The 24,983-nt window shown below is 41.9% G+C and overlaps 14 protein-coding genes across 14 annotated transcripts; 5 read left to right on the top strand and 9 right to left on the bottom strand.

Annotated features, from left to right (window-relative positions):
• Positions 1-4: 4 nt before the first annotated feature.
• On the bottom strand, positions 5-1,220 carry FA14DRAFT_168856 (Metallo-dependent phosphatase; the record flags this gene model as incomplete). The annotated part of the gene is made up of 4 exons (XM_025500169.1): positions 5-330; positions 396-889; positions 949-1,025; positions 1,083-1,220. The coding sequence occupies 4 exons, from the start codon at positions 1,218-1,220 to the stop codon at positions 116-118; spliced, it is 924 nt and encodes a 307-aa protein (XP_025353258.1). The 3' UTR covers positions 5-115.
• A 450-nt stretch (positions 1,221-1,670) lies between these two features.
• Positions 1,671-2,789, top strand: FA14DRAFT_165615 (GroES-like protein; the record flags this gene model as incomplete). The annotated part of the gene is made up of 1 exon (XM_025499968.1): positions 1,671-2,789. One exon carries the CDS (start codon positions 1,671-1,673, stop codon positions 2,787-2,789), a length of 1,119 nt encoding a protein of 372 aa, XP_025353257.1.
• Positions 2,790-2,920: 131 nt separating this feature from the next.
• FA14DRAFT_165614 (uncharacterized protein) lies at positions 2,921-4,237 on the bottom strand (the record flags this gene model as incomplete). The annotated part of the gene is made up of 1 exon (XM_025499967.1): positions 2,921-4,237. One exon carries the CDS (start codon positions 4,235-4,237, stop codon positions 2,921-2,923), a length of 1,317 nt encoding a protein of 438 aa, XP_025353256.1.
• An 814-nt stretch (positions 4,238-5,051) lies between these two features.
• On the bottom strand, positions 5,052-6,882 carry FA14DRAFT_138086 (putative sugar transporter). Its single transcript, XM_025497051.1, has one exon. It carries the CDS (start codon positions 6,756-6,758, stop codon positions 5,169-5,171), a length of 1,590 nt encoding a protein of 529 aa, XP_025353255.1. The 5' UTR covers positions 6,759-6,882; the 3' UTR covers positions 5,052-5,168.
• A 443-nt stretch (positions 6,883-7,325) lies between these two features.
• Positions 7,326-8,187, bottom strand: FA14DRAFT_162154 (short-chain dehydrogenase/reductase SDR). Its single transcript, XM_025499448.1, has one exon. The coding sequence runs from the start codon at positions 8,178-8,180 to the stop codon at positions 7,380-7,382; it is 801 nt and encodes a 266-aa protein (XP_025353254.1). The 5' UTR covers positions 8,181-8,187; the 3' UTR covers positions 7,326-7,379.
• A 214-nt stretch (positions 8,188-8,401) lies between these two features.
• On the top strand, positions 8,402-9,584 carry FA14DRAFT_79889 (NAD(P)-binding protein). The gene has a single exon (XM_025502911.1). It carries the CDS (start codon positions 8,420-8,422, stop codon positions 9,494-9,496), a length of 1,077 nt encoding a protein of 358 aa, XP_025353253.1. The 5' UTR covers positions 8,402-8,419; the 3' UTR covers positions 9,497-9,584.
• Positions 9,585-9,737: 153 nt separating this feature from the next.
• FA14DRAFT_162153 (NAD(P)-binding protein) lies at positions 9,738-10,763 on the top strand. The gene has a single exon (XM_025499447.1). The coding sequence runs from the start codon at positions 9,755-9,757 to the stop codon at positions 10,574-10,576; it is 822 nt and encodes a 273-aa protein (XP_025353252.1). The 5' UTR covers positions 9,738-9,754; the 3' UTR covers positions 10,577-10,763.
• A 300-nt stretch (positions 10,764-11,063) lies between these two features.
• FA14DRAFT_191999 (uncharacterized protein) lies at positions 11,064-11,510 on the bottom strand. Its single transcript, XM_025501906.1, has 2 exons — positions 11,411-11,510; positions 11,064-11,350 (listed from the first exon to the last, which is right to left on the bottom strand). The coding sequence occupies exons 1-2, from the start codon at positions 11,435-11,437 to the stop codon at positions 11,108-11,110; spliced, it is 270 nt and encodes an 89-aa protein (XP_025353251.1). The 5' UTR covers positions 11,438-11,510; the 3' UTR covers positions 11,064-11,107.
• A 973-nt stretch (positions 11,511-12,483) lies between these two features.
• On the top strand, positions 12,484-14,969 carry FA14DRAFT_181616 (uncharacterized protein; the record flags this gene model as incomplete). Its single annotated transcript, XM_025501120.1, has 2 exons — positions 12,484-13,480; positions 13,939-14,969. The coding sequence occupies 2 exons, from the start codon at positions 12,484-12,486 to the stop codon at positions 14,967-14,969; spliced, it is 2,028 nt and encodes a 675-aa protein (XP_025353250.1).
• A 130-nt stretch (positions 14,970-15,099) lies between these two features.
• FA14DRAFT_125997 (NicO-domain-containing protein) lies at positions 15,100-16,578 on the bottom strand (the record flags this gene model as incomplete). The annotated part of the gene is made up of 2 exons (XM_025496731.1): positions 15,100-15,522; positions 15,589-16,578. The coding sequence occupies 2 exons, from the start codon at positions 16,576-16,578 to the stop codon at positions 15,100-15,102; spliced, it is 1,413 nt and encodes a 470-aa protein (XP_025353249.1).
• Positions 16,579-16,799: 221 nt separating this feature from the next.
• On the bottom strand, positions 16,800-17,279 carry FA14DRAFT_181614 (uncharacterized protein; the record flags this gene model as incomplete). The annotated part of the gene is made up of 1 exon (XM_025501119.1): positions 16,800-17,279. One exon carries the CDS (start codon positions 17,277-17,279, stop codon positions 16,800-16,802), a length of 480 nt encoding a protein of 159 aa, XP_025353248.1.
• Positions 17,280-17,447: 168 nt separating this feature from the next.
• On the bottom strand, positions 17,448-18,049 carry FA14DRAFT_157636 (uncharacterized protein; the record flags this gene model as incomplete). Its single annotated transcript, XM_025497910.1, has 2 exons — positions 17,448-17,785; positions 17,863-18,049. 2 exons carry the CDS (start codon positions 18,047-18,049, stop codon positions 17,448-17,450), a joined length of 525 nt encoding a protein of 174 aa, XP_025353247.1.
• Positions 18,050-19,330: 1,281 nt separating this feature from the next.
• Positions 19,331-21,068, top strand: FA14DRAFT_185763 (MFS general substrate transporter; the record flags this gene model as incomplete). Its single annotated transcript, XM_025501478.1, has 3 exons — positions 19,331-20,090; positions 20,129-20,945; positions 21,000-21,068. The coding sequence occupies exons 1-3, from the start codon at positions 19,519-19,521 to the stop codon at positions 21,066-21,068; spliced, it is 1,458 nt and encodes a 485-aa protein (XP_025353246.1). The 5' UTR covers positions 19,331-19,518.
• A 333-nt stretch (positions 21,069-21,401) lies between these two features.
• FA14DRAFT_181611 (uncharacterized protein) lies at positions 21,402-24,691 on the bottom strand (the record flags this gene model as incomplete). Its single annotated transcript, XM_025501118.1, has 5 exons — positions 21,402-22,104; positions 22,307-22,854; positions 23,186-23,791; positions 23,891-23,922; positions 24,286-24,691. The coding sequence occupies 5 exons, from the start codon at positions 24,689-24,691 to the stop codon at positions 21,402-21,404; spliced, it is 2,295 nt and encodes a 764-aa protein (XP_025353245.1).
• Positions 24,692-24,983: the final 292 nt, after the last annotated feature.

The raw sequence follows: 24,983 nt of genomic DNA, 5'->3' as shown, positions 1-24,983 counted from the left end.
TTTGTTTAAAGTCTTGATTTAATGTTGGTAGGATCGATATCCACAATCATAGGTCTGGTCATCGATATAGCAAAGCGGTCAGATATGCAGATTTTTGAAGAATTGTCAGCCATACTCACAAATTTTTTACAGAGTACTTTAGTCCAACTTGTAGCCAAGCAGGTGATTGGTATCCCAGCCAACGCATCACAGTTAAGATGGGTAATTTTATGACGGATTCAGCCACGAGCATTTTCGTATTCATCTCTACCAAAGCAGCATTGAGTAGAAGCGTTTGGGAATGTCCTTCTGCTCTTTTGTCCCACGTTTGCAAATGTGTACCGTATGCCTCTGTTCGATGGGAAAAGATGAGTGAATGTTCATCAAGTTGGTACACGGCACGTTTCTATACTCACCATGAATATGACCGAAGCAGTGCAACAATGGTCTCAACTTCCCCTGTTCTAGCTGTTCTGTTAACTCTTCACATCCTACATGCGTTTTCCCATCTGTAATCACGTCTAATCGGCCAAGTCGATGAGGCGGTGTATGTGTGAGAAGGATGTCGGAGTTGCTTACACGATTGTATAGTTCTTTTGCTTCTTGACCTCGTTTATAATTCCAAGCCCAACCACCAAATTCAGGTGACCAAGGACTTCCATATAATGTCCAATTCTTTTCACCGATTGAAAATTCTATCTGTTCATCCTCAACGTATTTATTGCGTCCATTAGGCTTTGACTGTGATTCAAATCGAGTGATTGCTTGTTGAATTTGATCTGGGCTAGCATGAGTGAAGCCCAATTTTGCATGGATATTCTTACCCTTTTCTGTGTACCAACTTTTTCTATCATCTAACCCGAAATCATGATTACCTCCGATGATGAACTTGTAGCGGTGAGGTAGTGATCTGCAAATATGATGTCAGCGCACTTGATTCGAAACTGGTAATGCATCTATTCAACTCACCCTAACCATGCAAGTTGTTCTTCAAATGCTTTTGTTCCTCCAATATCTGTTAGATCACCAGAATGCAAAAGGACATCCTATCAAAAGGACGAGGTCAGTAGGAGGCACTGCGGTCATGCTTGCAATCCACTTACTCCTTCTGGTACTTTTGGTTGCGTGCTATGTGTATCACTAATCACGATAAAGCGTACAAAACCTTCCGGTTTAGCCGGAGGATTATTGTTATCATATTGACTGTGCCATTGAATCTGATTATCGGAAGTGGAAGGCATTTTAGAAGATCAATCTCAGATTTGTGTTGTTGACGTCAAAAGAATGTGAGTTCGGATGAATGCTGCATGGCAGGCTTAGTGCAGGCCGGAACGGTAAGGTGAATCCGCGTCTGATTAAGAAGGCGTGGGGGGAATGATGCATTAAACGCCAAACCTGCAAGGCGTGTATTAGACAAGCAACATAAGCCAACCGGTCCGATAAAAGGAGGCGAGTTATACGTAAGAACGTGTCTTAAATGCACCTTATCCGCGCCCCACAGATCCCGAGAAAAAAGAGAGGGGAGCATTCATCCAAATCACATCCTTATTTCTCATCCCTTTAGATTGTTTACCATCACCTATCATTGCTCATACACGATGGCAGTTGCTGTGGAAACACAACAGAGAACGGTCCCATTGAATGGAATGGATGATTCTCCAACTCACACGACAGGATCAAATATCAATTTGATGGCTGTCTTACATGGCCCAAATGATTTACGTATAGAAGAAAGAGTAACATCTGCTCCTTTACAAGATGAAGTACAAATCCATATTCGTGCAACAGGATTATGCGGAAGTGATCTTCATTATTATTGTCATGGAAAGAATGGTCAATTTGCACTTCAACATCCAATGTGTTTAGGACATGAATCAGTTGGTGAAATTGTCGCTTTTGGACCAAGTTCAGCAAAAAGCAAACAACTCAAACTTCAACAACGTATAGCAATCGAACCAGGTCGTAATTGTGAACAATGTTCTTATTGTCAATCGGGAAAGTATAACCTATGCAAAAATATGCGTTTTGCTTCAAGCGCTAAAACTGCTCCTCATTTACACGGAACATTGCAACGTTTTATCAATTGGCCAACAAGATTATGTCATCCTTTACCCGATCATGTTGATATGCATTCAGCAGCGTTGGCAGAACCTTTGGCTGTCGTTTTGCAGGCATTCAAACGTTCAAGATTCGTTAAAGGTCAATCTGTTTTGGTGATCGGAGCAGGTGCTGTAGGACTATTAGCATGTGCGGCATCTAAACATTTCCAAGCTTGCAATACGTCAGCGATTGATGTTTCACAAAATCGTTTGGACTTGGCTAGCAGTTTAGGTTGGTGTGATTCCACTTATCTTAACACCAATGCCAATCAATTCGCCGATGAAAAGGAACTGGTACAACATATCAAATCGACCCTTGAGGGAATCGATCAAGATGGTTTTGATGTAGTGTATGAATGTACAGGAGTGCCAACTTGTGTTCGTTCTGCTATTCATGCTGCCAAACCTGGAGGTGTAGTTTGTATGATCGGAATGGGTCATCCAACAATGACTTTACCAATGGATGCTGCAGCATTACGTGAAGTGGATATTGTGGGTGTATTCCGTTATGCAAACATGTTTCCACAAGCCATTGAACTTTTATCCAATAGTCCAGTAATGGCTTCTTTGCATAATGGTAAACCAATCGTTCAAGCAATCCTTTCACACAAATTCCCACTTTCAAAAGCAGATCAAGCATTCGAAACAATGAAAGCTGGAGTATCTGCGGATGGAAAAGGTGTGATAAAAGCAATGGTTGTAGACGAGTGATGATCAATAGAGCATATCGATAGATTTTCCATTCTGTCACCATTTATGTACAATATGATGATTATTACGCCGCGAAGAAGAAGAATACATATATTTTATTGTTTTTGCTATATACGATATGATACAAAGACTTAATCGAACCCATTCACGGCTACTATTGCTTCCCACAATTCATCCTCAGCGAAAAGAAGCATTCGATAGCGATCTGGGCATGTGGAATCATTTCCTCCGCTAACTTTGCCGGCCCAACAGAAATTGGCCACACCGTGACCGTCTGGTAGTCGAATTTTGCCGATGAGTCTGCCGATAGGTTTTTGATTTGATTGTGTGTGTGCTTTTGAGAATGTTGACCAATCGATCGCATAAGCATGTACGCCATCGCTATGACCAGCCCAAACGTTACCTTTTTCATCCGGATGAATGCCATCAGGAGCGCCAGAGCAAGAAGAATGAGCCACTAATTGACGTCTTTCAACGTCCACGAAAGGATGATCAGGTGAGCATTTGTCTTTTTGATAGTTGACTGGATATGCATAAATGCATGCAGGTTTGCCTTTATCACAAACGAAATGCGCTGACAATTTGCCTGATTTGGGGCAACGAAGATGCTTGAAATTCAAGCGACCAGTGTCAGTAGTGACCAGAGCACCAACGCCTGATGTTGATGGGTAGTTGGGATCAGGTACAAATGTACATCCATTCGGTTTGACGTAATCGGAATCCAATAACGTAACTTTTCCCGACTTGGGCTGCCAGCAATACACACCATTTGGAGCGTATGCATGTTCGCCCGTTTGAATATCATGTCCACGTTTGAACAATTGTTCGACACCATAATCCGGATCAGTGAAGAAAACAGCGCCAGATTGTTGATGAACGACAACATCATTCAAGCTTGAGAATCGTTTGCCTTCGAACGAGTCCACCGTGGAAGATGTAGAATAATTCTTTGGATCATATACGACCAGAGCAGAATGTACGTATGCTTGTGTTGGATCTTGAACTGCGGTCAAATCATGTTTGCCTTGCTCGCACCACAGCACGCCTTCTCTTCCATCATCGAGAGTCCAACGGGTTGCTCCGTTTGGCATGATCATATCTTTTCCCAAAGACTCTCTGACTGTGATTTGACTCCATATATGCTCTTGCATATGAACACTTGGCTCACCGGGGTAGACTGGATCGTTGGCTTTGGGCCTAGGCAAAGCATTGATGGGAAGATGTACAACGCATGCATATTGATCGTTCTCTTTGCCTTTTCTCTCGTACCTGTTTGAAGATAAAATTACTGTATTTGAATCGGATAGGTAGATTCCTGCTTCATGGAATAAAGCCTTTCCGTCTTGTGTCTTTAGCAACTTTCGCAGATGTGGTCGTTGTCCGATCAATCCTGCGAATGTGTCTGATAAAACTTCAAATCGAGCACCATCTTTGCTTCCATTACTCATTTCTGTTTGAGCGATAAACGTGGTAGATTGTTTGGGAGATGATGTTCTACTCGTTGGAGAAGTAATCGTACCGAGATGTGAGGATAAGATTGTTGTACTCATTCTTGATTGTGTTTTGATAGAAGATGATTGTGAGAATGATGAAGAAGGATCATGAAAGTTGTTTACCGAATGAGCAGGAGGAGGGCTAAAAGAATCCCTATAAGATCGGAGATGAAGTGTCATTGTGTTGTACTGGAGGGTTTGTTTGAGTCCGGTCCTTAATGGTTGTTGTTAGAGAAGAGAAAACCAACAAAAGATTGCAGTATGAATGCGAAAAGAGGCGTACCAATTCTATACAGCCTTTACGCCTAAGATTGCAGAGTTAAAAAAACAAGATTGCCGAACACACAGACACAAACTACTTAGAGTAGTTCTGCATTCATCGGCCAAATGTCAGTGTATTAGGTACAATACCCCACAGCTCTTCTTCAGCCCGATTTAACACACAAACGCCGTGTCGTGCCTTGCCCTGCAAAACACAATTAATCATTGAACACCGCCGGCATAATTGCATGCACAAGCGTGTGCAATAGGATGTTCCGGTCCGTACTGCATTGAAGCTGATGACAGCGTGAAACCTGTGTCTTTCACCCGGACCGGAAGGGATGCCATCAAGCCTCGTCATTGTGCAACATAAGGAGTGGCGCTCCAGGGTCAATGATGGCACAAATCAAAGCGCGGGGTATACGCTCGCTTGATTAAGAGAAGCAGGACGTCATGCTGTGAGTTGAGCGCTTGCAATGCTTAGTACAACGATCAGAGCCATTCAATATGATCCTAAATGATATCATTTGTCGATTACGAAAAGCACAATAGATGATAATACAAGAATTGAAAAAAGAAGTGGAAACCCAATGATTAAGAAGAAACTACATCGTAAAACTCATTATTAAATCTTTTGATCCATATCTGAATCACCCTCTTGACCTTGACCATTTGGCATTTCAACGGCAGCTTGTTTATTTCTTGCTCCTCCTTCCATACGATCAATATGCCAACCATCAACGGCAAACGCTTCATCCATCTCTTCTAATGATTTGCGTGCAGTTTCAGGCAAGAAGAAAGCGATGATTGGTAGCCAAGCAGCATTAAGAATGGCAAAGATGATGTAAAATTTGTAACGAATATTCGTGATAGCGATAGGTGTGAATTTGACAACGGCAAAGTTGCAAATCCAATTAGAGGCAGTTGAAAGTGCACTACCTTTTGTACGAATGCTGAGCGGTAAAACTTCTGATGGAATAAGCCAAACCGTTGCTTGGAATCCAATACTGAAGAACAGTTCAAAAATGAACAGCATCGCACTGGCAGCACGACCATACACAGCATCTGCGCCTGGCTGTTGAGTTTTATATACCAAACCGGATTGCACTGCCATGACAGCAGACATACCGGCAATGCATGGAATGAGCAACTTCTTACGACCGACGTTATCGATCAAAAAGAATGAAATCGTTGAGCCCAAGATTAAACACATATTCAAACCGCCGGCAAGCAAAGCTGATTGTTTGTTATCCAATCCGATACTTTGCTGGAATAGTGTACTGGAGTAATAAATCAATCCGTTGATACCACCAAGTTGTTGTGCAGCTTGAATGAAGCAGGCCAACAGCAATCTTCTTCTGGTACGCAAAGAGTCATCCTTCATACCTCCTCCGGGCGCGATCAATCTTGACCAACCGCTTACTTTTTCTGCTTCATGTTGTTCATGCTCCAAAGCAGATTGAATTGCAGTTAATTGACTTTGAACTTGGAAAGAATCTTTTGGTTCGTCCAGCAAACGTTCCAAAACAGCAGCTGCATCTTCGATTCTTCCTTTTTTGACCAGCCAACGGGGTGTATCGGGAATGATTAGTGCGATTAATGCGATGATCACGATGAAAACACATTGAAGTGCGATTGGCACTCGCCAGGCAACTGCTTTAGCCGAAACGCTTGAGCTGTAGTTGAAACCGTAATCGATCCAATAACTTAAAACGATACCAATGTTCAACACAGTCAAATCAATTGCCACCAATTTACCTCTTGAGATTGCTGGACTTGTTTCTGCTTGTAAGATTGGAACTGTTGCATTAATGATTCCCATTCCGACACCACAAATGATTCTTCCTGCGATCATTGTACCGACATCCGAGGCGGCAGCTTGAATGATAGCACCAACGATCATCCACATTGAACCAATGATAATCGTACCACGACGACCCAAATAATCACCGATGATAAAAGTGGATAGAGCACCAAAGAAACAACCAATTTCATATAAACTGACGATATTACTGATCGTGTTATCATCTGGTTTGTTGAATGTGCTTTGAAACGAAGGCGTGTTTACCAAACCACCAAAGACACCATTGTCATAACCGACCAATAAGAAACCTGTTGCACAACATGCAGTGATGAATGCGAGCAAGGTTGATCCTGATAGACCGACATCGTATCCGAAGATACCGTTGCTAATACGAGTTGCCTTGTAAGACATAATGTGTGATGAGAGTGAGAGACACAAAAGAGGGAACAGCCAAGACAGGCAAAAGGTGTTAGAGGGAGAAGGAAATGAATCCTGTCATCTGGTCGTCCTTTATAAGGTTATTTGAGAATGTTGGTGGTTGTTGTGTTAGATGCACAAAACGATTAGGGACCGGATTTAATGTCAAACAAGCGTACCTGCAGAGTCACAGTGTGTTGGCTTATGTTTTCATCATAGACGCGTGGCGTGATGCCTTTTCAGTGCAAGATTACCTGATACCCGATTTTCATTGCAGAAAACACTCCACTTGTACCGTAATCTGAGTTGGGAAGAGAAAAGAAGAATGTCAATATGAATTCTATTAGGAACGAACATACGAAAAACGCAACAAAATAAAGAAGCCACAGCTCTCGCACGAAAAGCGCAAATGCACCGGGGCCCCACAAAATGATGAATTGCTCTTAGCTACTTTTCACTACGGTCCGGATAAAATTGACTGACATTTCTGGCATTCGGATCCGTCGGCACGTCCATCTCAACTCATTTCGGTATATCCAACATCCACACAAGAAAGAAAACGTTTTGATTATGTCATTTCATCACTATACAAAGGTAAATATAAGCATGGCATCTTCAGCCACGACCAACGAATGGCATATTAGTCGCCATGATCGTTTGATTGAGAACGTTAACTTCTAACGGTAAGCTTGCAAGATAAACAACAGATTGTGCTGCATAACGAACGTCCATCATATCTTCCTTTTTGATCGATCCATCTGCTTGCGGATGGCCTGTTCCAATCGATGCACTTAATGAGCTGATCGCATTACCGATATCAATTTGTGTACATGCGATACGATATTGACGTCCATCCAAAGCGGTTGATTTTGTCAATCCTGTGATTGCGTGTTTTGACAATGTATAAGGTGCAGAATTTGGACGAGGTGACATGGATGAAATAGATCCATTGTTGATGATTCTACCTCCTTGTGGGTTTTGCTTTTTCATATACTTGAACGCTAAGCTTGTACATTCAAACGGAACGCTAATGTTGATATGCAACAACTTTTGAAAAGCCTCAAAATCAATTTCATCAATCGGTCCATTCGGTTGAGCAATACCGGCATTATTGAATAAAAGGTCAATCCTTCCAAACGTGTTGAATGCAGATTCAAACACTTTTTCTGACGCTCCCGGTTGCGTCAAATCACCTGAAACGATCAATGTTTTCCCTTCTGCTTCTGTTGCCTTTTCAATCATTTTTGCAGTTTCTTTTAATTCGTCTTCACGTCTTCCACTTAACACACACGTCCAACCTGCTTCGGCCAATGCGATCGCCGTTGCACGACCGATGCCGGATGATGCACCTGTGATTACTGCCACGCCCGGTGTTGTCATTTCGAGCTTGAGTGATGATGATGAAGAAGATGTCATTTTTAAGTGATGGTTGGGAGTACAATCTTGGATGAATGCGTTTCTTATATGTGTGTACCTGCATTGCCCAGTGCTTCCTTCCTTTGTTCCGGTCCGGTTTGAATTTGACTACGCCCACAAAGTGCAGCGCCCACACCGTCGTACGCTTTGTGTGAGTGGGGGACGTGCTGTAATGCATATATTTGCCAGCACAAGATTGACTCATTTCTTCTCACTACCATCACTTCTTCTCTTCAACAATGGCTAATTCTTCTATTCCACCTTTCGGTGCAATCGCACTCCTTCCGCTCGATAGCGCAACAGCAAAAGCAGGTTTGCAATCATTCAAAGATCGTATCAAAAAAGATGCACCAAATGTAAAGATTCAATCAGGCGCTGATGAAATCAACGAAGAAACAAGAGCAATCATTTGGTTAGACAATAGTGCAAATCAAAAAGATTTATTGGAAAGCACATTAGCAAAACATAAACAAATCGGTTGGATTCAATTACCAATGGCAGGTATTACAGCTTATGCTCCTTTAGCACAAAAGTACTCTGATCGTACTTGGACATCAGCAAAAGGTGCTTATTCTAGACCTGTGGCTGAACATGCATTGATGCTCGCTTTGGCTTTGTTGCGTAACATTCCTTTACGTACACATGCAACTGCTTGGGGTCCTCCAAAAGCATTGTCATTGTACAATACAAACGTATTGATCTTGGGCGCAGGTGGAATTGCCATCGAATTATTGGCTTTGTTGGCCCCGTTCAAGGTGAATGCCACAATCTTACGCCGAAAAGCAGAACCGTTGAAAAAAGAAGAAATTCCAGTAGGATGGAAAGGTGATATTCAAGTTGGCTCTTTATCTGATTTGGATAAACATGTTGTCAACACGGACGCAATCTTTGTTACATGTGCACTTACACCTGAAACAGAAGGTTGTTTAAACAAAACACAATTTGATAAAATCACATCCAAACAAGCTATCGTCGTCAACGTAGCACGCGGTGAAATTATCCGACAAGATGATTTGGTAGATGCTGTTCGTAAAGGTAAACTCTTTGGAGCAGGTTTGGATGTTACCGCTCCTGAGCCTTTACCAGAAGGGCATGTTTTGTGGAATTTGGAGCTCGATCAAGCGGATAGTGAGGTAAAAGATAATCAAGGCGGTGCAAAGCGTGCCAATGTGATCATCACGCCTCACGTAGCCAATACCGTTCAAACACTTGTTCCTTTGTTCAGTGATCGTATTATCAACAATGTTCAATTATGGCAAAAGCAAAGCAAAGGTGACTCATTTGAAGGTCTTGTTGATCCATCCGCTGGTTATTAAGTTGAATCCTTTCTCGTAAGATCTGTATATACCATCTCGAATGTGAGTCAGTCAATAGAAATGAATGAAATCCGTTGGCGCTTTTGATGCTTGAATCGGGGGTGGAGAGAGTGACTCCGGACTGCTGTAGTGCCTTGAACCGGTTGCAAAAAGCCACGCGACAGGCGAAGGAATGAATGACATGAACGCTAAACACAAATTAAAGCTCGGGCACGTTGACATGTTGGTCATTATAGCAACCCATCATCTTCATCCAAAATGACTGAACAGGCATCAACAACTCCCTCACTTGATCCTACTCCATCAATCGCTCAGAATGCTGCTCCAAGCTTATTCAACTTGCAAGGCAAACATGCTTTGATCACAGGTGCAACGAGAGGAATTGGTGCTGCTTGCGCTTTAGCATTGGCACAAGCTGGTGTACGTTGTTGTCTGGTGGTCAGACCTGGAACTCAAACAGAAGCCGTTTTAAAACCTTTACCAGGATCAAATCATACAACAGTTGAAGCTGATTTGAGCGATATGCAACAAGTCAAAAGTATTTTTGATCGTGCTCTTCCTTTGTTGGAAAACAAGATTGATATTTTAGTAAATTGTGGTGGAATTCAACGTAGAAGTCCAGCAGTTGATTTTGCAGAACAAGATTGGAATGATGTAATCAATGTCAACCTTAACAGCGTCTTCTTTCTTTGTCAAGCTGCCGGTAAACACATGATTCCAAAAAGGCAAGGAAAGATTATAAACTTTTGCAGTTTATTATCTTATCAAGGTGGTTTAACCGTTCCGGCTTATGCATCAGCCAAAGCTGCAGTTGCAAATCTTACTCGATCACTTTCCAACGAATGGAGTAAACATAATATCAACGTTAATGGAATAACACCGGGTTACATTGCAACAGATATGAATGAGAAACTACTAGCTGACCCAGTTCGTCTTCGTCAAATTTCTGAACGTATTCCGGCTGGCAGATGGGGAAACCCGGATGATTTTGCCGGTCCAATCTTATTCTTAGCAAGTGAGGCAAGCAAGTATATCTCTGGTGAAGTTTTAGTTGTTGACGGTGGCTGGATGGGCCGTTGAAGTCGATTTCGAAAATAGAACAAGTCGATCCGAAAGAGGGTGGACAAAAACGAATTGATTTTACAATCTTGTCTATAATTCACTACCATTTTTGATCGTACAAAAGCGTGTTGCTCTTAATCTGTATCACCATCGCCATTGAGTATATGGCTTCGTAGACACGGGCAATACCATAAGCCTTTCTGCTATCCCCTCTGGCTGACTGAATTTTGAGGTGCTTTCTTAAAAACGGAGTAGAGTTCCTGCAGGAACGATTCACATTTCCGGCGGGCGGATAGACAGGAAGAACGATGATGGTAGCATTTCGCTCGTTAGCAATTCGAGGAAGTCAGCGCGAACAGCTAACATGGATATCAAAAGTGACGCATCAACTTCCGTTTGAGAAGATCGATCAAAGATCTAACCTGATTGCCGATTGACTAATTCAAGAAATAACGCATTCACACCTCTGCATGATGGTAGATGATTGTTCATTGTATGTCAGATGTCCTACAATTCTCGTATTACTTCATGTTGCTCATGATTTGATGATCATTTCTTGTCTTCGATTGGGAAATCGGAGCCGGTACGATCTTTCCATTGAGAGCGAATTTGATCTGCAATCAAGTTATCTTTTGCTTGTTCGGTTGCGGTTTCGTTATCTTGTGGACCTTGATTCATTACACGTTCTTGGAACATATCAATACCTTTGTCAAGGTAATCTTCTTTCTTTTCACCTTCCGCACCACCTCCACCTGCATTGTTGATGGCATTACCGATGCCTGATTTGTCGTTCTGAGAGGATGAAGAAGGTCAGCTTGAGCAAAGTCATCAAAGTGGCAATCTTCTACTCACCTTCAAAAAGTTGTTAACGGCGTCCATTTTGTCAGATGACGGTTATGAGACTAAAATCATGTTCTGAGGTACATCTTTTTATATCTTGTCATCCTTCTCGAATGCAACTGTCATTGATCGGGTGATAGGTCGTTTGATACTTCTCTTCCTCTCTCCCATTGCCCTTTTTAATATACGTCAAATGTTGCCAATTACGTTTTGTTATCACACGCTAAAATATATCAAAGTAGAAATCATTAGCGTTTGTGTATTGTCATACTTGCATGCTACTTGCATGTATGCATTGTATGACATGCTAAAACACTGCCACCAACTTCAACTTGTGGAGGAATCCCCTCCTGACCTTCACTACTTGTCATCCTCGCACAGACAAACACAAACGATCATTCTTTTAATCTTGTCATCCTCGCACAGACAAAACGGTCATCCGTTCTTTTGTGCTTTTTTCGCCCGCTATGCCGCTTTCTTTCTTTATCTTGAAATCCTCCGAAAATTTTCGGCTTTCGCGATCGCCAAGCCCATCGTTCAACGCTCTCCGCTCCAAATCCAATGGTGATTTTAGCTTAGCAAAGAATGAGATTTCTTCTTTTCATCACCAGAGAGCAAAAAGAGCCTTAGGCACCGACGTGTAAAGTGATCTTTTCGCGCAAAGTCTTTTGCTGTTGAATATTAGTGAAAAGAGTTCAACGTTCCTTCAGCATTCGGATGATCAATTTCGCATTTGTGCTCAGAGCGGATGACGTGCGGGGTGATCCGTTGAGGTTCATGCTATCACCCTTTCCCCTTCTCTTTGTGGGGACGGTACGCGCAGCGCTTCGACCATGTATCATTTCAAGCGGAGTTTCAACCCGTTGGCGTTTACAACGGCTCAAAATATTGGGCAAAAAGATGTAGAACCGGAGGGAAGTTGTGCATGTTTTTGTTTTCAATCGGAGTTTCTGAGTTGTTTTGAATGAATTGCACCGTTATTGCTCACTTCTTATCTTCCAATTCGATCCACCGGAAACTGTGCTTTGGATCAACTCTCTCTCCTTCTTCTTCCAAATCATCATGATAGTAGCGCAAAAGACGCAATGTTTGGAACTTTTTGGCAAGAATCTAATCAAACATTTCAAATTGATGAATCGTCAACGTACTTCCTCTACGTTGCTTGTTGGAGAATGATCTATTTTGGATTTTGGGCAGGATGGTTTTTGGTCGTACTCATTCTGCACATCTTTTTGACTACTCCCAATAAACGTAAAACGTCAATTTATCGTTTACACTTGATCATCTTACCGCTCACGATCATCTTCAATATCGATCAAATCATATTTTGGTACAAGTCCTTCAGCTACGCTTGGCTCGAACCAGGCAAGGGGCTTGGAAACAAGGCTACAGTGAATTATTTGATAATTACGAATGAATTGCTGATACATCTTCTGCCTTTGCTGGCAGAATCGACGCTCTTACTTCAAATCGCTTCCTTTTTTCCTCGACCACTCTATTCGACTCGGTTTCGATTTGGAATCTTTACACCTTTTGCATCTTTGTTAGCAGCTCGCTTGACACTCAGCATTGTCAGTGCAACATTTGTCATTCGAGCTTGGAACACAACAGAAACAGTTTCCAACGATCCTTTTCCAGTGATCAAGTACACCCAATGGTTGGAGAAAGCTCGAATTACTGCTTTGAACGAATATATTTTGGGTATGGTTTATAATTCGTCTGCATCTGCATTTCTACTGTACAAAGCGTACAACTTTGTTCGTTCAAGCAAAATCTCAAATCGTTCTCCGATCGAACGAAAATTACGATTTTTAACGGAGGCTATCTTTATGTGCTTCTTGCCTCCTGCCGCATTAACGATCGCAGGAGTTTCGACGAGAATAAAACATTCTTCCGTTATGAGTACACGACTTTATCAACAACAACAGATCACTTCTGGACTCGTCAATGCTTCTGTACTTTTTGCTCTTCTTGCAACGACTTGGTCAAGCGTACGCACATTTGCAGACGAAAAGATTGCAAGTCAAAGATACGCACAAAATGAACGGGAAAGCATTATATTGGTTGGAAGTGATATCGATAGTGCATCAAGCAATAATCACATCTTTATGGCCCACAACAATCTTTCGGTAATGAGGCATGCTTGAAGGAGCGAAACTCCGACAGATACAATCGTATCACTTTCTCACCTTCGCAATATGCTGGACATGAAGCTGACTGTGAAAATGGAATTGTCACTGTGCCAAGGCCTCATTTCGACGTTGATGTCACATCACCTTGAACATTCGGCCTCCGTGAAATTACGGACGCCGCATACATTCAGGGGTTATGGTTCCGTGTGCGATTCATTGCTCCTCATCAAACTTCTTTTCGGCTTGCTTTGTCTTTAAATGAAGTTTTCTTGTACGCACAGACGATTTTGTAAACATTCCGAAATTCCAGTTTGGCGTTGTACTTTATTCTTTTGCTTGTCTTTTACCACCATCATCATCATCAATCTCTATTATTAACAACAATGAATACGTTTTTTAATACTACAGATCATCTTTTTCACATCGATCCTGTCGAAGTTTACGATTTACACAAATGCGTTTGGCGTTTGGTGTGCAATTCAAGTTGGCTTGGAACGTTTACGATTACGTTTATCCTGTTCATCTTGCTCTCAACGAGAAGACAAAGAAGATCGATCTTGTTTTCGATTCAATGCGCTTTGATTATTCTAGCAATTGCATACAATTCAAGTGCTTTGGCAAATGCTGATCTACGTTTCAAGATGGCTTGGATCAAAGAAGAAAATCGAAGCAAGTATTGGAGCATCGCTCGATTGGACGTAGCAAATTTGAGCTTAGAACATTGGATCACAATCCTGGCAGATGGAAGTTTACTCTTTCACATCATACCAACGTTTTTTCCTGCCAAGCACTTTAACAAACAACAACGATTGATTTACATGTTTCCATTCTTGATCATCATGACGGCTAGAGTTGCACTCACGATTGCCAACTCATACTTCACCTGGGCATCCGAAAAAGAGATCGAATGGGTTCCAAATCGCTCGATTCCATTGCCAAGTGGCACACGATGGGAAAGTCCGATGGACAATACGGCAAAAGCTGAATATGTTCTCGCGGGTATTTATGGGATCTTAATTTCGGCTTTCTTGCTCTTCAAATCTTACACAATCTCTGAAGCGAAATCAAAGATCGACAACGAAGTTTCTGGACCAGTTTACCCGGTCAATATTGCTTTCAAGACTGCAAAGATGGTTCAAGAAGCTGTACTAATGTGTTACACACTACCAATCGCTTTTCGATTCGTCGTTGTTGGACTCTTGGATTGTTCGCACAAATATTGTTATGACCGCGAAATAAGTTTGACGATCATCAATACTTCAGTCATTTGTTCAATCTTTGCAACTACATGGTCAACAATTCGGCCAATTCGTTCAAAGGATGAAATCGAGAAAGATCGTGAAAATGCTCAACAAGATATGAACCCGGCTTACAAATCTTTTGCTTTCAGTGGCGGTGATGTTCAAGAAAGTTCAAATGCCGATACTTTGGTCAATTGATGGTCTTCACATCTTCTTCTATCGATTCTACTCATCATCTTGACTCTTCCAACTTCTTCCCTCCCTCGCAACAATGTATATAGTACGAATTGGTGATGTATTTCGAGTGGCAAAAACAGTTTTGAACGTATTAGAGAGACGCCTTCTTCGATTTCAGTTTGCGTACTGTGTACCTGATAAAATACCACAGTATGACAGATACGGCAAAGGTACCAACAATGCCCGCGCCAACGTATCCACTATTATCGTTTGCTGTTCTCCATGCCAACCACCACCTTCCCGCTAAGCCACCGTTACCCGTCTCTTCTTGTTCATCAGCAGCACGTGTGCATTGGGAACACTGTTCTCCGATCAATCCCATCAAAACGATCAAGCCAATTGCAAAAGCAACAAGAATTGAAAGCAGAGTCAGAACTAGTGAAATTCTTGATGCAGAAGCGTCTAGTGACACTCGATTAAGCTCGTTCGTCACCTTTTCTGGTTCTTCATTCTCTCGCTTTTCGTCTGGAGGCGTTTCATTGGGCTGCTCTTTTTTATCATCATCCTTGTGAATCTGTATGGGTTCTTTCTCGACATCGTTGCCTGTCGTGTTTTCCGGTTCTTGCCGCTTATCCAGAACGTTGACGGTATCTTGCAGTGCTCCATTTGACTGTATCTCTTTCTTATCTCTCCAAATCGCTAATCTTTCTCGCCATCCTGACTTCTTTGGAAGATCTGGAGCGTATGCCCAAATCATCAAACAGCTGTCCGCCGAATCGACCAGCGTCATTCCTGCAGTGAATAGCAAAGCGAGTAAGATTACACTCGCATCATTAGAGCTATCTTCGGTTCCTGCATTCTTCCTTTGTTGTTGCTGCGCAATCACAGCCACACTGAGTAATGCTATCGAACTTGCTGTATCAAACCCTAGTCCAAATAGAACCCCCACCGGATACATTTTCCAAGGTCGATCCACGCTACGCAAGATTGGCATGGCTACTCTTGTGATGATACCGTTGAAGCGGTGATTCTCTTCTCCTGGGTTGACTTCTTCATCCTTGGCTTTCTTTTTGGCAACCTGTAGCCTACGTACAGTCTTGTACAAGATGACAGCATTGATACAACCGATCAAGATCAAAAATGAGCCCGAGATCGAAGCACCAATAATTCCACCAACATTTCCAAAACCATCAAAATTGTTTGCTACTCCAGCGGAAATTGCAATGGCTACCGTTGCTGCAAAAACGATTGTCGAATGACCAAGGCTGAAGAACAGACCAACGGTAACAGGCCTACGCATACATGAGATCTGTTCATTGTCTCCGTTCGGGCTCGAGATAGTGAGCATTTGTGGAACTGATACGATTCGACGAATGGCGTTATCGATGGCTGAAATGTGATCAGCATCTAAGCCATGTCGCAAGCCAGTAGTCCAGGCAACTAAAGCCAGGCCGAGAATGCGATGTCCATCTCCCGGTCCTTTCAAGAAAACGATTGCGGTAATAATCCAGAGCAAAGCATTCACGAGAATTTCTGCCAAGATTAATAGAATCGTTCTGGCCATCAAAGATAGCTTCTTCTCGCTCCTCTTCCTCCGCTCGACCGCATCGAGCACCTCCCTTACCGCCATCATCTCGGAAAGTCTAACGGACACCAATATCTATATTTTAGTCCATGTGATGGTCATCATAAAATCAAGTAGATTGAAGAACGGTACTGGAATGAATGAATGAATGCATGCAGGTCAAAACTCTAAAAAAGGCTTGGCGCTGCAGTCGGGTAAAAAAGATAAGAGAAATACTTTTTAGCGTGATATTGAAAAAAAGGTCCCGAATTTGTATTCATTTCATTTCATTGATTTAATATACGATCTTGTATTGCAAACCATGCCAATCCAACAAATCCAATAGTCGATGAAACGAAAGAGATCCCAATCCCACCTCTGTAGATGAGTATTTTATCACAAGAGGGAAAGAATATCAGAGGTAAAAAGCCCAAAGGGTTCATCAAACAACCAAACGTTAACGGTTGAGCGACAAAATGCGGCAGATTTGGAAATGCAGTAGAAGAACACAATAAGATTGTTCCCATCATCACTTGATCAAGGTGCAATTGCATAATTCGATTGGGTGCTTTAACCTTGGCAAAATCACGTAAAATTGAAGGAAACATTTTCTGTAAAGCCAAAACCCATCCTAACAGAGCAGCCGAAGCAAGGGAGATCGCACCCCAAACTGGCATATACTCAACAGAGAGACATGTATCACCTGTTCTGATTGCTTGGATGGCCATTTGTGCTTTGTATTGAGTCAATATCCTTTGTTGTTCCATGTTCACTAGGTGTGGTATATGATGACATTGATCAAAGAAAGACGCGTGACAAATCAGAACGAACGCTTTCACACAACATAGACACACACTAGCATACTATAGTGAGGATGCTGCATACATTCTCACGGACTGCCATGGCAGAAGCATATTCATATCAAAGAGAGACTACTAGTATCCAGCCAATCGAGCGCCAACGATACCAAAATCAAGAATGGTAAATAACGAATCCAAGATTGTGATCCTGTCAGTCTTCCAACCACGCCAATGTCCAACGATCCAACGACCACTTTGTCTTGCATAAAAGAAGTTCAAAGCAGCTTGTGATAAATTTGCCAAACCTAATGCTGTCAAACAAAGAATATCAGATGATACAGCGAATTGGTGTTGAGTGGTAGTCAATCTTTGCCCGCTACTCTTGCTGCTCAACGATATTGCCAATGGAACAAATCGTAGTAGGGCCAAAATTGCATATCCTCCATTGATGCCACCTAAGTAACGCATAATATCTGCAACGCATACACACACAAGAAAAGCAACTGTCAAACATGCACCTTTATAAAATCTCATTGCCTATTCTGCTCACCTTGTGTATATTCATCACCTCCGCCTGTTCTTTTAGACGCAGTCAAAGCTGGATTGGTTAACTTTTCAATCATCAATTGCGGTCGAAAGGTAAAATTTAAGAAAGCCATAGAATGCCAAATCGCATTTCCTGCAAAAACACCGGTACGAAAACCTGGTGAGACTAAGAGCCGTAGAATGTCAGACATGATTGATCGAGAGGAGGGTTAGATGGTTGGTCGGAATGGATAAGGATATGACGGAGCATGCATGCACACAAGACAAGCCTTTAGCGCGTTCAGGGGTGAGCCCGTCAAGCCACTAAACAGGATGAAAACCGGTTCATCTCATTCCCACGGGTTACAATGGATATGATCATATGGTGGTGAGATAGGAGATGGAAGTGTAAGGCCAGCTGATGGCGTACTGAAACATAAGACAAACGATTCAGCCTAAGAGATGTAAGCTGTACAATTTGTTGGGATAACGGACGTCCCCTTCAGACCCTCACTTCCATGTCTTGGCAATGAGTAAATGGCTCAACGCGGTGATCATGCCCTTCCGATCCGTTCCGTCTGAGTTATAAATGATGCACAGCTTGAAAAAGAAGGATGTATGCGGTATTGTACGCCATATTTAGAAGTTTGAGTATTAATGTTTTCCCGCTGAACAAAAACATCACACACGTTCCAATACGCCACCAATGACAAAGATGCAGCTTTTCGCTTAATGAAGAAAGCATACACCATTGTATGAACTGCACTGTTACTGATTTTCCGACCCTTACATAGACTGTACTTTAACCCTGCGGGGTTGATGCGGGGATGCAAGCGTTTCAGTTAAGGCCGTTAACGTTCAACCTCAGCTTATGCATCTTTATGCCCCCCACGCTTATGTTTATTTCTTGGCACTTCCCAAAAAATCATTTCTATATCTAATCAAATCCAATGCCAAGAAACGCTAATCGATGTCAAATTCTGCAGAATCTTCGTTTTTGCATTGCTCATTTGATTGACAGCCTTCATGTTCCTGCCAGTGTATTCAAGCTACATTTCTCTTATATTCAGACTCCTACTTCCTACCGCAAAGCCGCAAGATAATGAACGGCATACTACACAGTTCACAGGCGGTGATCATGGCGGTGAATGCAGATTTCCACTGAGAATCTAAATGACAAATAAGCGAATTGAGGCGTTGAGAGAACCAATCGTACGGAACATTGATCAGTATAAACCCCGCTCAGGAGGAATCTACTAAAAGTCTTGGCCATTCGCTAAAAGACTTTGATCTTGCCTCCATATACCGCCTTGACCCTTTCAGAAATATATTTATATCTCGGAAATGAACGGTTTGATAGAAGATATTCATTTAATTTATGCATTAGTGTGTAGTTTAGGAGTTGATTCAAGAAAGCACCCCATGGGGTATACATAAAAGCTGGAGCATTTTGATTGGATATCGGTAAGATTGTTATTGAATTTTACAGAATAAGTGCTGTATCTTCATTCGGATCTCCTAATTTATGCGAAGTCTTGCAGAAGTAGTTCCTGCAGTGCGGAGAAAGGTACGCCGTTTTGATTATGTGCGGGGATCAGAAAATATAAAAAGGGCGTAGTACATTTCACTGAATTACCCCTCGTTCTTCATTCTCACCTTTTCCTCCTCATCCCTTACCATTATGACTTCTATTCTTCGTTCTGGTGCACAAAACTTCCGTGACCTGTTCCGATGGAAGGTCAAAACAACACATTATGACGAAAATGGTGATGAAGTGGTTACTTGGACCAAACCTTCTATGCCCCCGAACCCGATCCGTCTATTATGCATGTTGAACGCAATCGGTTGGGGTGCTTATTTGATTGATTTCACGGCTTGGACAGCAGATGCTTTTGATTTCCATGCTCTTTCCATTCAAACCACTAAACTTTCCAAACATTTCGACGTTTCCAAAACCAAAGTTACAGAGGCCATCACGTTGACCCTGCTCTTGCGTTCGGTAGGAGCTGCATTCTTTGGTGTTGCAAGCGATTACTTTGGTAGAAAGTATCCTCTCGTTTTGAACATGTGGCTATTGGGTGCTTTGCAAGTTGGTTCGATTTATTGCAGAACATTTAATGAGTTTTTGGCGGTGAGGGCACTCTTCGGTCTGTGCATGGGAGGAGTTTATGGTGGTGCAGCAGGTATGGCACTCGAAAATATTCCAGCAGAAGCTCGTGGTTTGTTTTCAGGTATCTTCCAACAAGGTTATTCGTTAGGATATGTTCTAGCTGCTTGTGTCAATCTTGGAGTTGGGGTGCAACAAACACATGGACAACGATGTTCTGGGTCGGTGCAGGATTATCGTTCTTGAGTGGTTTCTTACGTTTAGCATTCCCTGAATCAAAACAATTCATCGAAGCAAGAAAGCAAGCCGGCCGTGGAAATGGTTTGCAAAATTTCCGAAACAACTTTGGAAAGATGTTGAAAAAGGAATGGAAGGTTTGCGTTTATTCGATTATTTTGATGTCATGGTTCAATTGGTTCAGCCATAGTTCCCAAGATTCTTATACAACGTTCATGTTGGTAGGTAAAGGACTGAAACCTGACGCTGCTTCTCGCGCTTCTATTTTAATGAAAACTGGAGCTTGTGTCGGAGGAACTATATGGGGTTATTTGAGTCAAGCAATCGGTCGTCGTCGAGCAATGATTCTTGCTTCTTTGGTCTGTTGTTGTTTGATCCCTGCTTGGGTCTTACCTACTTCCGAATCTGGATTAGAAGGAGGCGGTTTTATGTTACAATTCATGGTTCAAGGAGCTTGGGGTGTCGTTCCAGTTTATTTGTCAGAAGTTTCCCCTCCTGCTTTCCGCGCAATGTTTGTTGGTTTAACCTATCAATTGGGTAACGCAATTTCTGCTCCTTCAACACAATTGATCAACGCTCTTTCCGAGAACAACTTTGTCAATTCTGCAAAGACTGGTTTGCCCGTTGAAGCTTATGGTCCTGTCATGGCAATCGCAACTGCAATCATTGCTATCGGTCTAGCAATCACTGCTTCAGTTGGACCTGAAAAGAAAGGTATCAACTTTGAGAATGCTGCTCCTGCAACTGCGGTTGAAGAAACAAATGTTGCTAAACCACAAAAAGCGGGAAGCGATATTGAACATGGTACCGTTGATGAGGGATATGAAGATGACAAGGAAAAGACTAATCAAGGAGACGTTCTTAACGTTCAACTTCGCGATGCATAAGACGTCAATTTATAAACGTTAAAGTTGCTATCCATTTGATACTCTATCCTGACATGATGATGTAATCGTAATCGCTTGCGATGCCCTGCTGACTAAAGAGTGCTTGAAAAAGACTTTGATATTAACAGATTTGTGAAAGATGGTAATAAGAGTTGACTTGTTGCAAATTGTTTGTTATTCATTTGTTCAGCCCTCGGTGCCGAATCACGGCTAAACCGTTAGCGGTCTTAGGGAGGACTCTCGGATGCACGCCAACTGCTAATTTTGAATTGGGAGCATTGATGGAATAGTGAAGCGCGTCCCTTGGAATGCAGGCGACCTTTTCTTCCTTCTTCAATGGCTTCCTCTTGAATTGGGAGATTGATCATCTGGACCTTTAAGCTTTAGTAAATTTTCATAGCTTTTCCTCCTTCTATACATTTGGTTCTTGATACGCAATTTCTCGATATAGTCTTTATCTTCTTCTGTCCCTTTACCTTCCCTAACTCTCTTACGAATCGCTGCTCGATTTATGGCAGTACTTTCAGACGATGGAGATCTAGATAGAGCAAGTTCTTTACGTCTCTTTCTACGGATAACATTCCTTGCTCTTTCATCTTCTAATCCTTTTTGGTATGTGTCAGGAGCATTCATCTTTAATTGTGCCCTTTTTAATCTTCTCTTTAGGTTATAATCTTCAGCTCGTTTTCGTGGCTTCCGCTTAGCGGTGACTTCTGTGTCAGGCTTTGATTGTGTCTTATGCTCAGTCTGCACAGCAATACTCTTGTGTGGCCGAGAAGGCTTCGGCTTGATGATTTGTGAATGAGGGACGTTTCTGAAGTAATGCGAAGTTGCTGAACTATCATCTTCATTCTCAAACGATACTTGGAGATCTTCAGGATTCATCTTCAATAAATGTTGGAAGCTGCTAAAGCTATCTGCTGGTTGTTGTTGATCCGAGACAGGCTGACGAGGAGGTGTACTTCTGCCAGGACTTCCACGTTTGTAGAGCGCTGTTATTACAGGCGAACATGAATAAACGTCAAGCATCAATATTCTACAGAGAGTAGAAAAAGCCACGAGGATGAAGAATTCCATCATTGACAAAATCAATAAAAGAGATTAAAGATATTGTAAAGAAGTAGAAGAAGGCTGACATGCTTCGAAAGAGATTTCAAAAGTGTATTTCGAAGCCAGAGAGCCCCGCGAAAGTCATATGCTACGGAAGCACGTAATATTGAATGACATATAGATTTCACGATTTCGCCTTCTTGGCCTCTCGTTTTGCTTTCTTGTATTTTAAGTCACTTATACTCAACTTCTTAACATATGCTTTCTCTTCTTCCGTGCCTTTGCCTTCACGAACGTATTTACGAATTTGTGTTCGTAATGGAGTAAAATTGTTATCACGTAAATTTTGTAAAGCCGGATTTTGTTCCCAAATCAATTGTTTTATTTTCATATTTTCTTTTCTTCGTTCATATTCTTTTCCTATTTTTGCTTTGACTTTTGGATTCGTTCGAAGCTGTTCTGCTCGCTTTTGTCTACGTTTCATATTGTATCTCATTCGCCAAGCAGGTAATTCGTTCTTTCCTTGCTCTTTGATTGAAATGGTCGGAGAACGTGTTTTTGCACAACTTTGATTTATTGAAGATGGAGTCCCAGAGGGATACTTTTCCGAATTCTCGTCGTCAGAAAGTTCAAAAGGAGGAGGCGTATTCAAATCAAGCATCAGCTTTGGCCTAGCAGTCTTGAATCCTTCCGTATTTGATAGGCTTGCGCCATTTTCATGCAAATCACCTCTTTTCTCAAGAGGGTGCAAGGCGAAAGTGTTCGCAGTGGTTACTAAAAGGGTAGCCGCGAGAAGTTCGTGTGTGCATAATAAGATCAAAAGTACTTTATTCATAATACCCGCTTACTCGATATGGCAACAAAGATGATCATTTACGAAGGATCGAGTGAGACTGACTTTTTTCCCCATAAAGATAAGGGCCTTTAAAGGATAGGAGTGCTCCGCTTTCGATCAATCTTTCATGAGAGTTTGTTGTACGCAAACAGAACTCAAATACACCAAACAACACGGAATTATAAGAGTTCAGGCTGTGTAAAAGTATACACAGGAATTAATTTGACCCTACATTTGATTGTTTGCTTTTGGCAGTCTTTGCTTTGTGGTCTTTATCTCGTTGACGTAGGCGAGCAACAAATTGGTATTCATTATCATCAGCCGTTCCCATCCGTACTTTACGTCGAAGCTCTTTTACTTTTTCATCATGTTTTCTTCTGGATACCTGATGACGACTTAGCAGTTCTGGATCTTTTTTTATTCGTTCCATTCGATTTCTACCTCTTTTTAAGTATTCTGCATATTTCGTTTGATTATTTTTACGCATGTTTGCCATCCGTCTTATATATTGTTGTGCTCTGTTTGATTGACAATATTCAGAAGCTTCTTTCCTTGGCTTATATTTGTATTTTGGAGGCAAGTGTTCCGACGTTTCTTGACCCCCTACAACAGAAGGTGAATACATATTTTGTGATTTGAAAAGGGTTGCAGTCTTTCTGAATGGTAGCTTTAATAGATCGTTGGTTGCAATATGTGTTTCAGACGGTATATACGAGACCTTGAAATCTTTATCATATACAGCTTTTTCCTTTTCCACGTCTGTACCGCTTCTCCTAAACAGATACGTGCTAGATACCGCAGCATTCAAGTCTCTTCCACTTGTACTAGATCCTAAGGGCTGCGGATGGACATATATAAGCTGCACATGAAAAAGTAAGTAAAAGACAAGAAAGACTAGTCTCATTTCCGATGATTATAGTTGACAATAACAACTTACACAGTAGCTACCGTGCAAAACATGTTCGAAAACTATATGCAATAAATAAAAAGCTTACACAAAGTTTCACGAGCAACGGTTTGCCCCGAGAAATTTGCAATACATAGGCAGTAACATGTACAGAGCAAAGAGTTGGACAGACAGGTTCCGAATGAAGGAGATGACCACACATTCACTGAGAAGACAGACACCCCTAACTTAGTGATCTGCAGATTGTTTTCTTTCCTTCTTTTCTGCCTTTCGTTGTTCTCTGCGTTTCTTGTTGTATGCTTCTTGCGGATCCTTTACAGTCCGCTTATAGTCTTTTTCTTCTGAAGGAGTAAGCTTCCCATGCCGACTTTGATGTCGAAGATAAGCCCTGCGCGATTTCCACATTCCGGGAAATGATTTCTTACTGCCACGACGAGTGCCAAAAACTCTTTCTTTCTTATCCAATAGTTCATCTTTGCTCTTGTGCACTTCTTGTATTGCTGTTGGGGCTTGCATTAATCTGGAAAGATCTCTACGCGGTTTGAACATATCTGTTCTTGCCTTTCGTGTCGCCTTCACGGCGTGTAAATCAGGAGAGTGTGACCAGACATGTTTATAACCATGCTTGGGTACGCTGATCATGGCGCATTCTTGGTTAGTAGAGCATATACTCTCAGATCGATGAGAGGGCTGGCCATGCTCAGGTTGTCCTGAAGTTGTTCCTTTTTCCTGGCCTCTCTTGTAAAGATGCCTTTGAAGTAGACCTGGAATCTTATAATTCTGTGATGCCGCATACGCTTCATTTGTCCATCTCTGGCACATAAATACCATCGCAATAAGGAATAAAATATCACGCATCCTATAAGTTGATGGGTTCACAATGAAAGTTATAAAGGTAAAGAGTTGCGGATGACAAAATACGAATTAATCTGCATTCGTACAACAATTGCATTCGTGTAGCCCCGTGATAACGCAAGGAATGCTTTAGTCAATTGTCAAGTAAAGGGGCTGTGGTTTGTATGACAAACAGTAGTTTTCAAAGAGTATAACAAGCTTGATGACACCGGAAGATAGTTTACACGGTCCTGCACGCATTGTTGTGCAAATTAAGATGAATTTTACA

The sequence above is a fragment of the Meira miltonrushii genome, assembly GCF_003144205.1.
Source record: "Meira miltonrushii strain MCA 3882 unplaced genomic scaffold FA14scaffold_4, whole genome shotgun sequence".
NCBI classification, from domain to species: Eukaryota; Fungi; Basidiomycota; class Exobasidiomycetes; order Exobasidiales; family Brachybasidiaceae; genus Meira; species Meira miltonrushii.
This window is presented reverse-complemented; position numbering and strand designations above follow the sequence as displayed.

Excerpts from the sequence above, each read along its gene's own strand:
- FA14DRAFT_138086 (XM_025497051.1), bottom strand. The coding sequence starts at position 6,758 with ATGTCTTACAAGGCAACTCGTATTAGCAACGGTATCTTCGGATACGAT.
- FA14DRAFT_162153 (XM_025499447.1), top strand. The coding sequence starts at position 9,755 with ATGACTGAACAGGCATCAACAACTCCCTCACTTGATCCTACTCCATCA.
- FA14DRAFT_191999 (XM_025501906.1), bottom strand. The coding sequence starts at position 11,437 with ATGGACGCCGTTAACAACTTTTTGAAG. Across the intron at positions 11,351-11,410 it reads CCGTTAACAACTTTTTGAAG|AACGACAAATCAGGCATCGG; the intron begins GTGAGTAGAAGA and ends TCATCCTCTCAG.
- FA14DRAFT_79889 (XM_025502911.1), top strand. The coding sequence starts at position 8,420 with ATGGCTAATTCTTCTATTCCACCTTTCGGTGCAATCGCACTCCTTCCG.
- FA14DRAFT_162154 (XM_025499448.1), bottom strand. The coding sequence starts at position 8,180 with ATGACATCTTCTTCATCATCATCACTCAAGCTCGAAATGACAACACCG.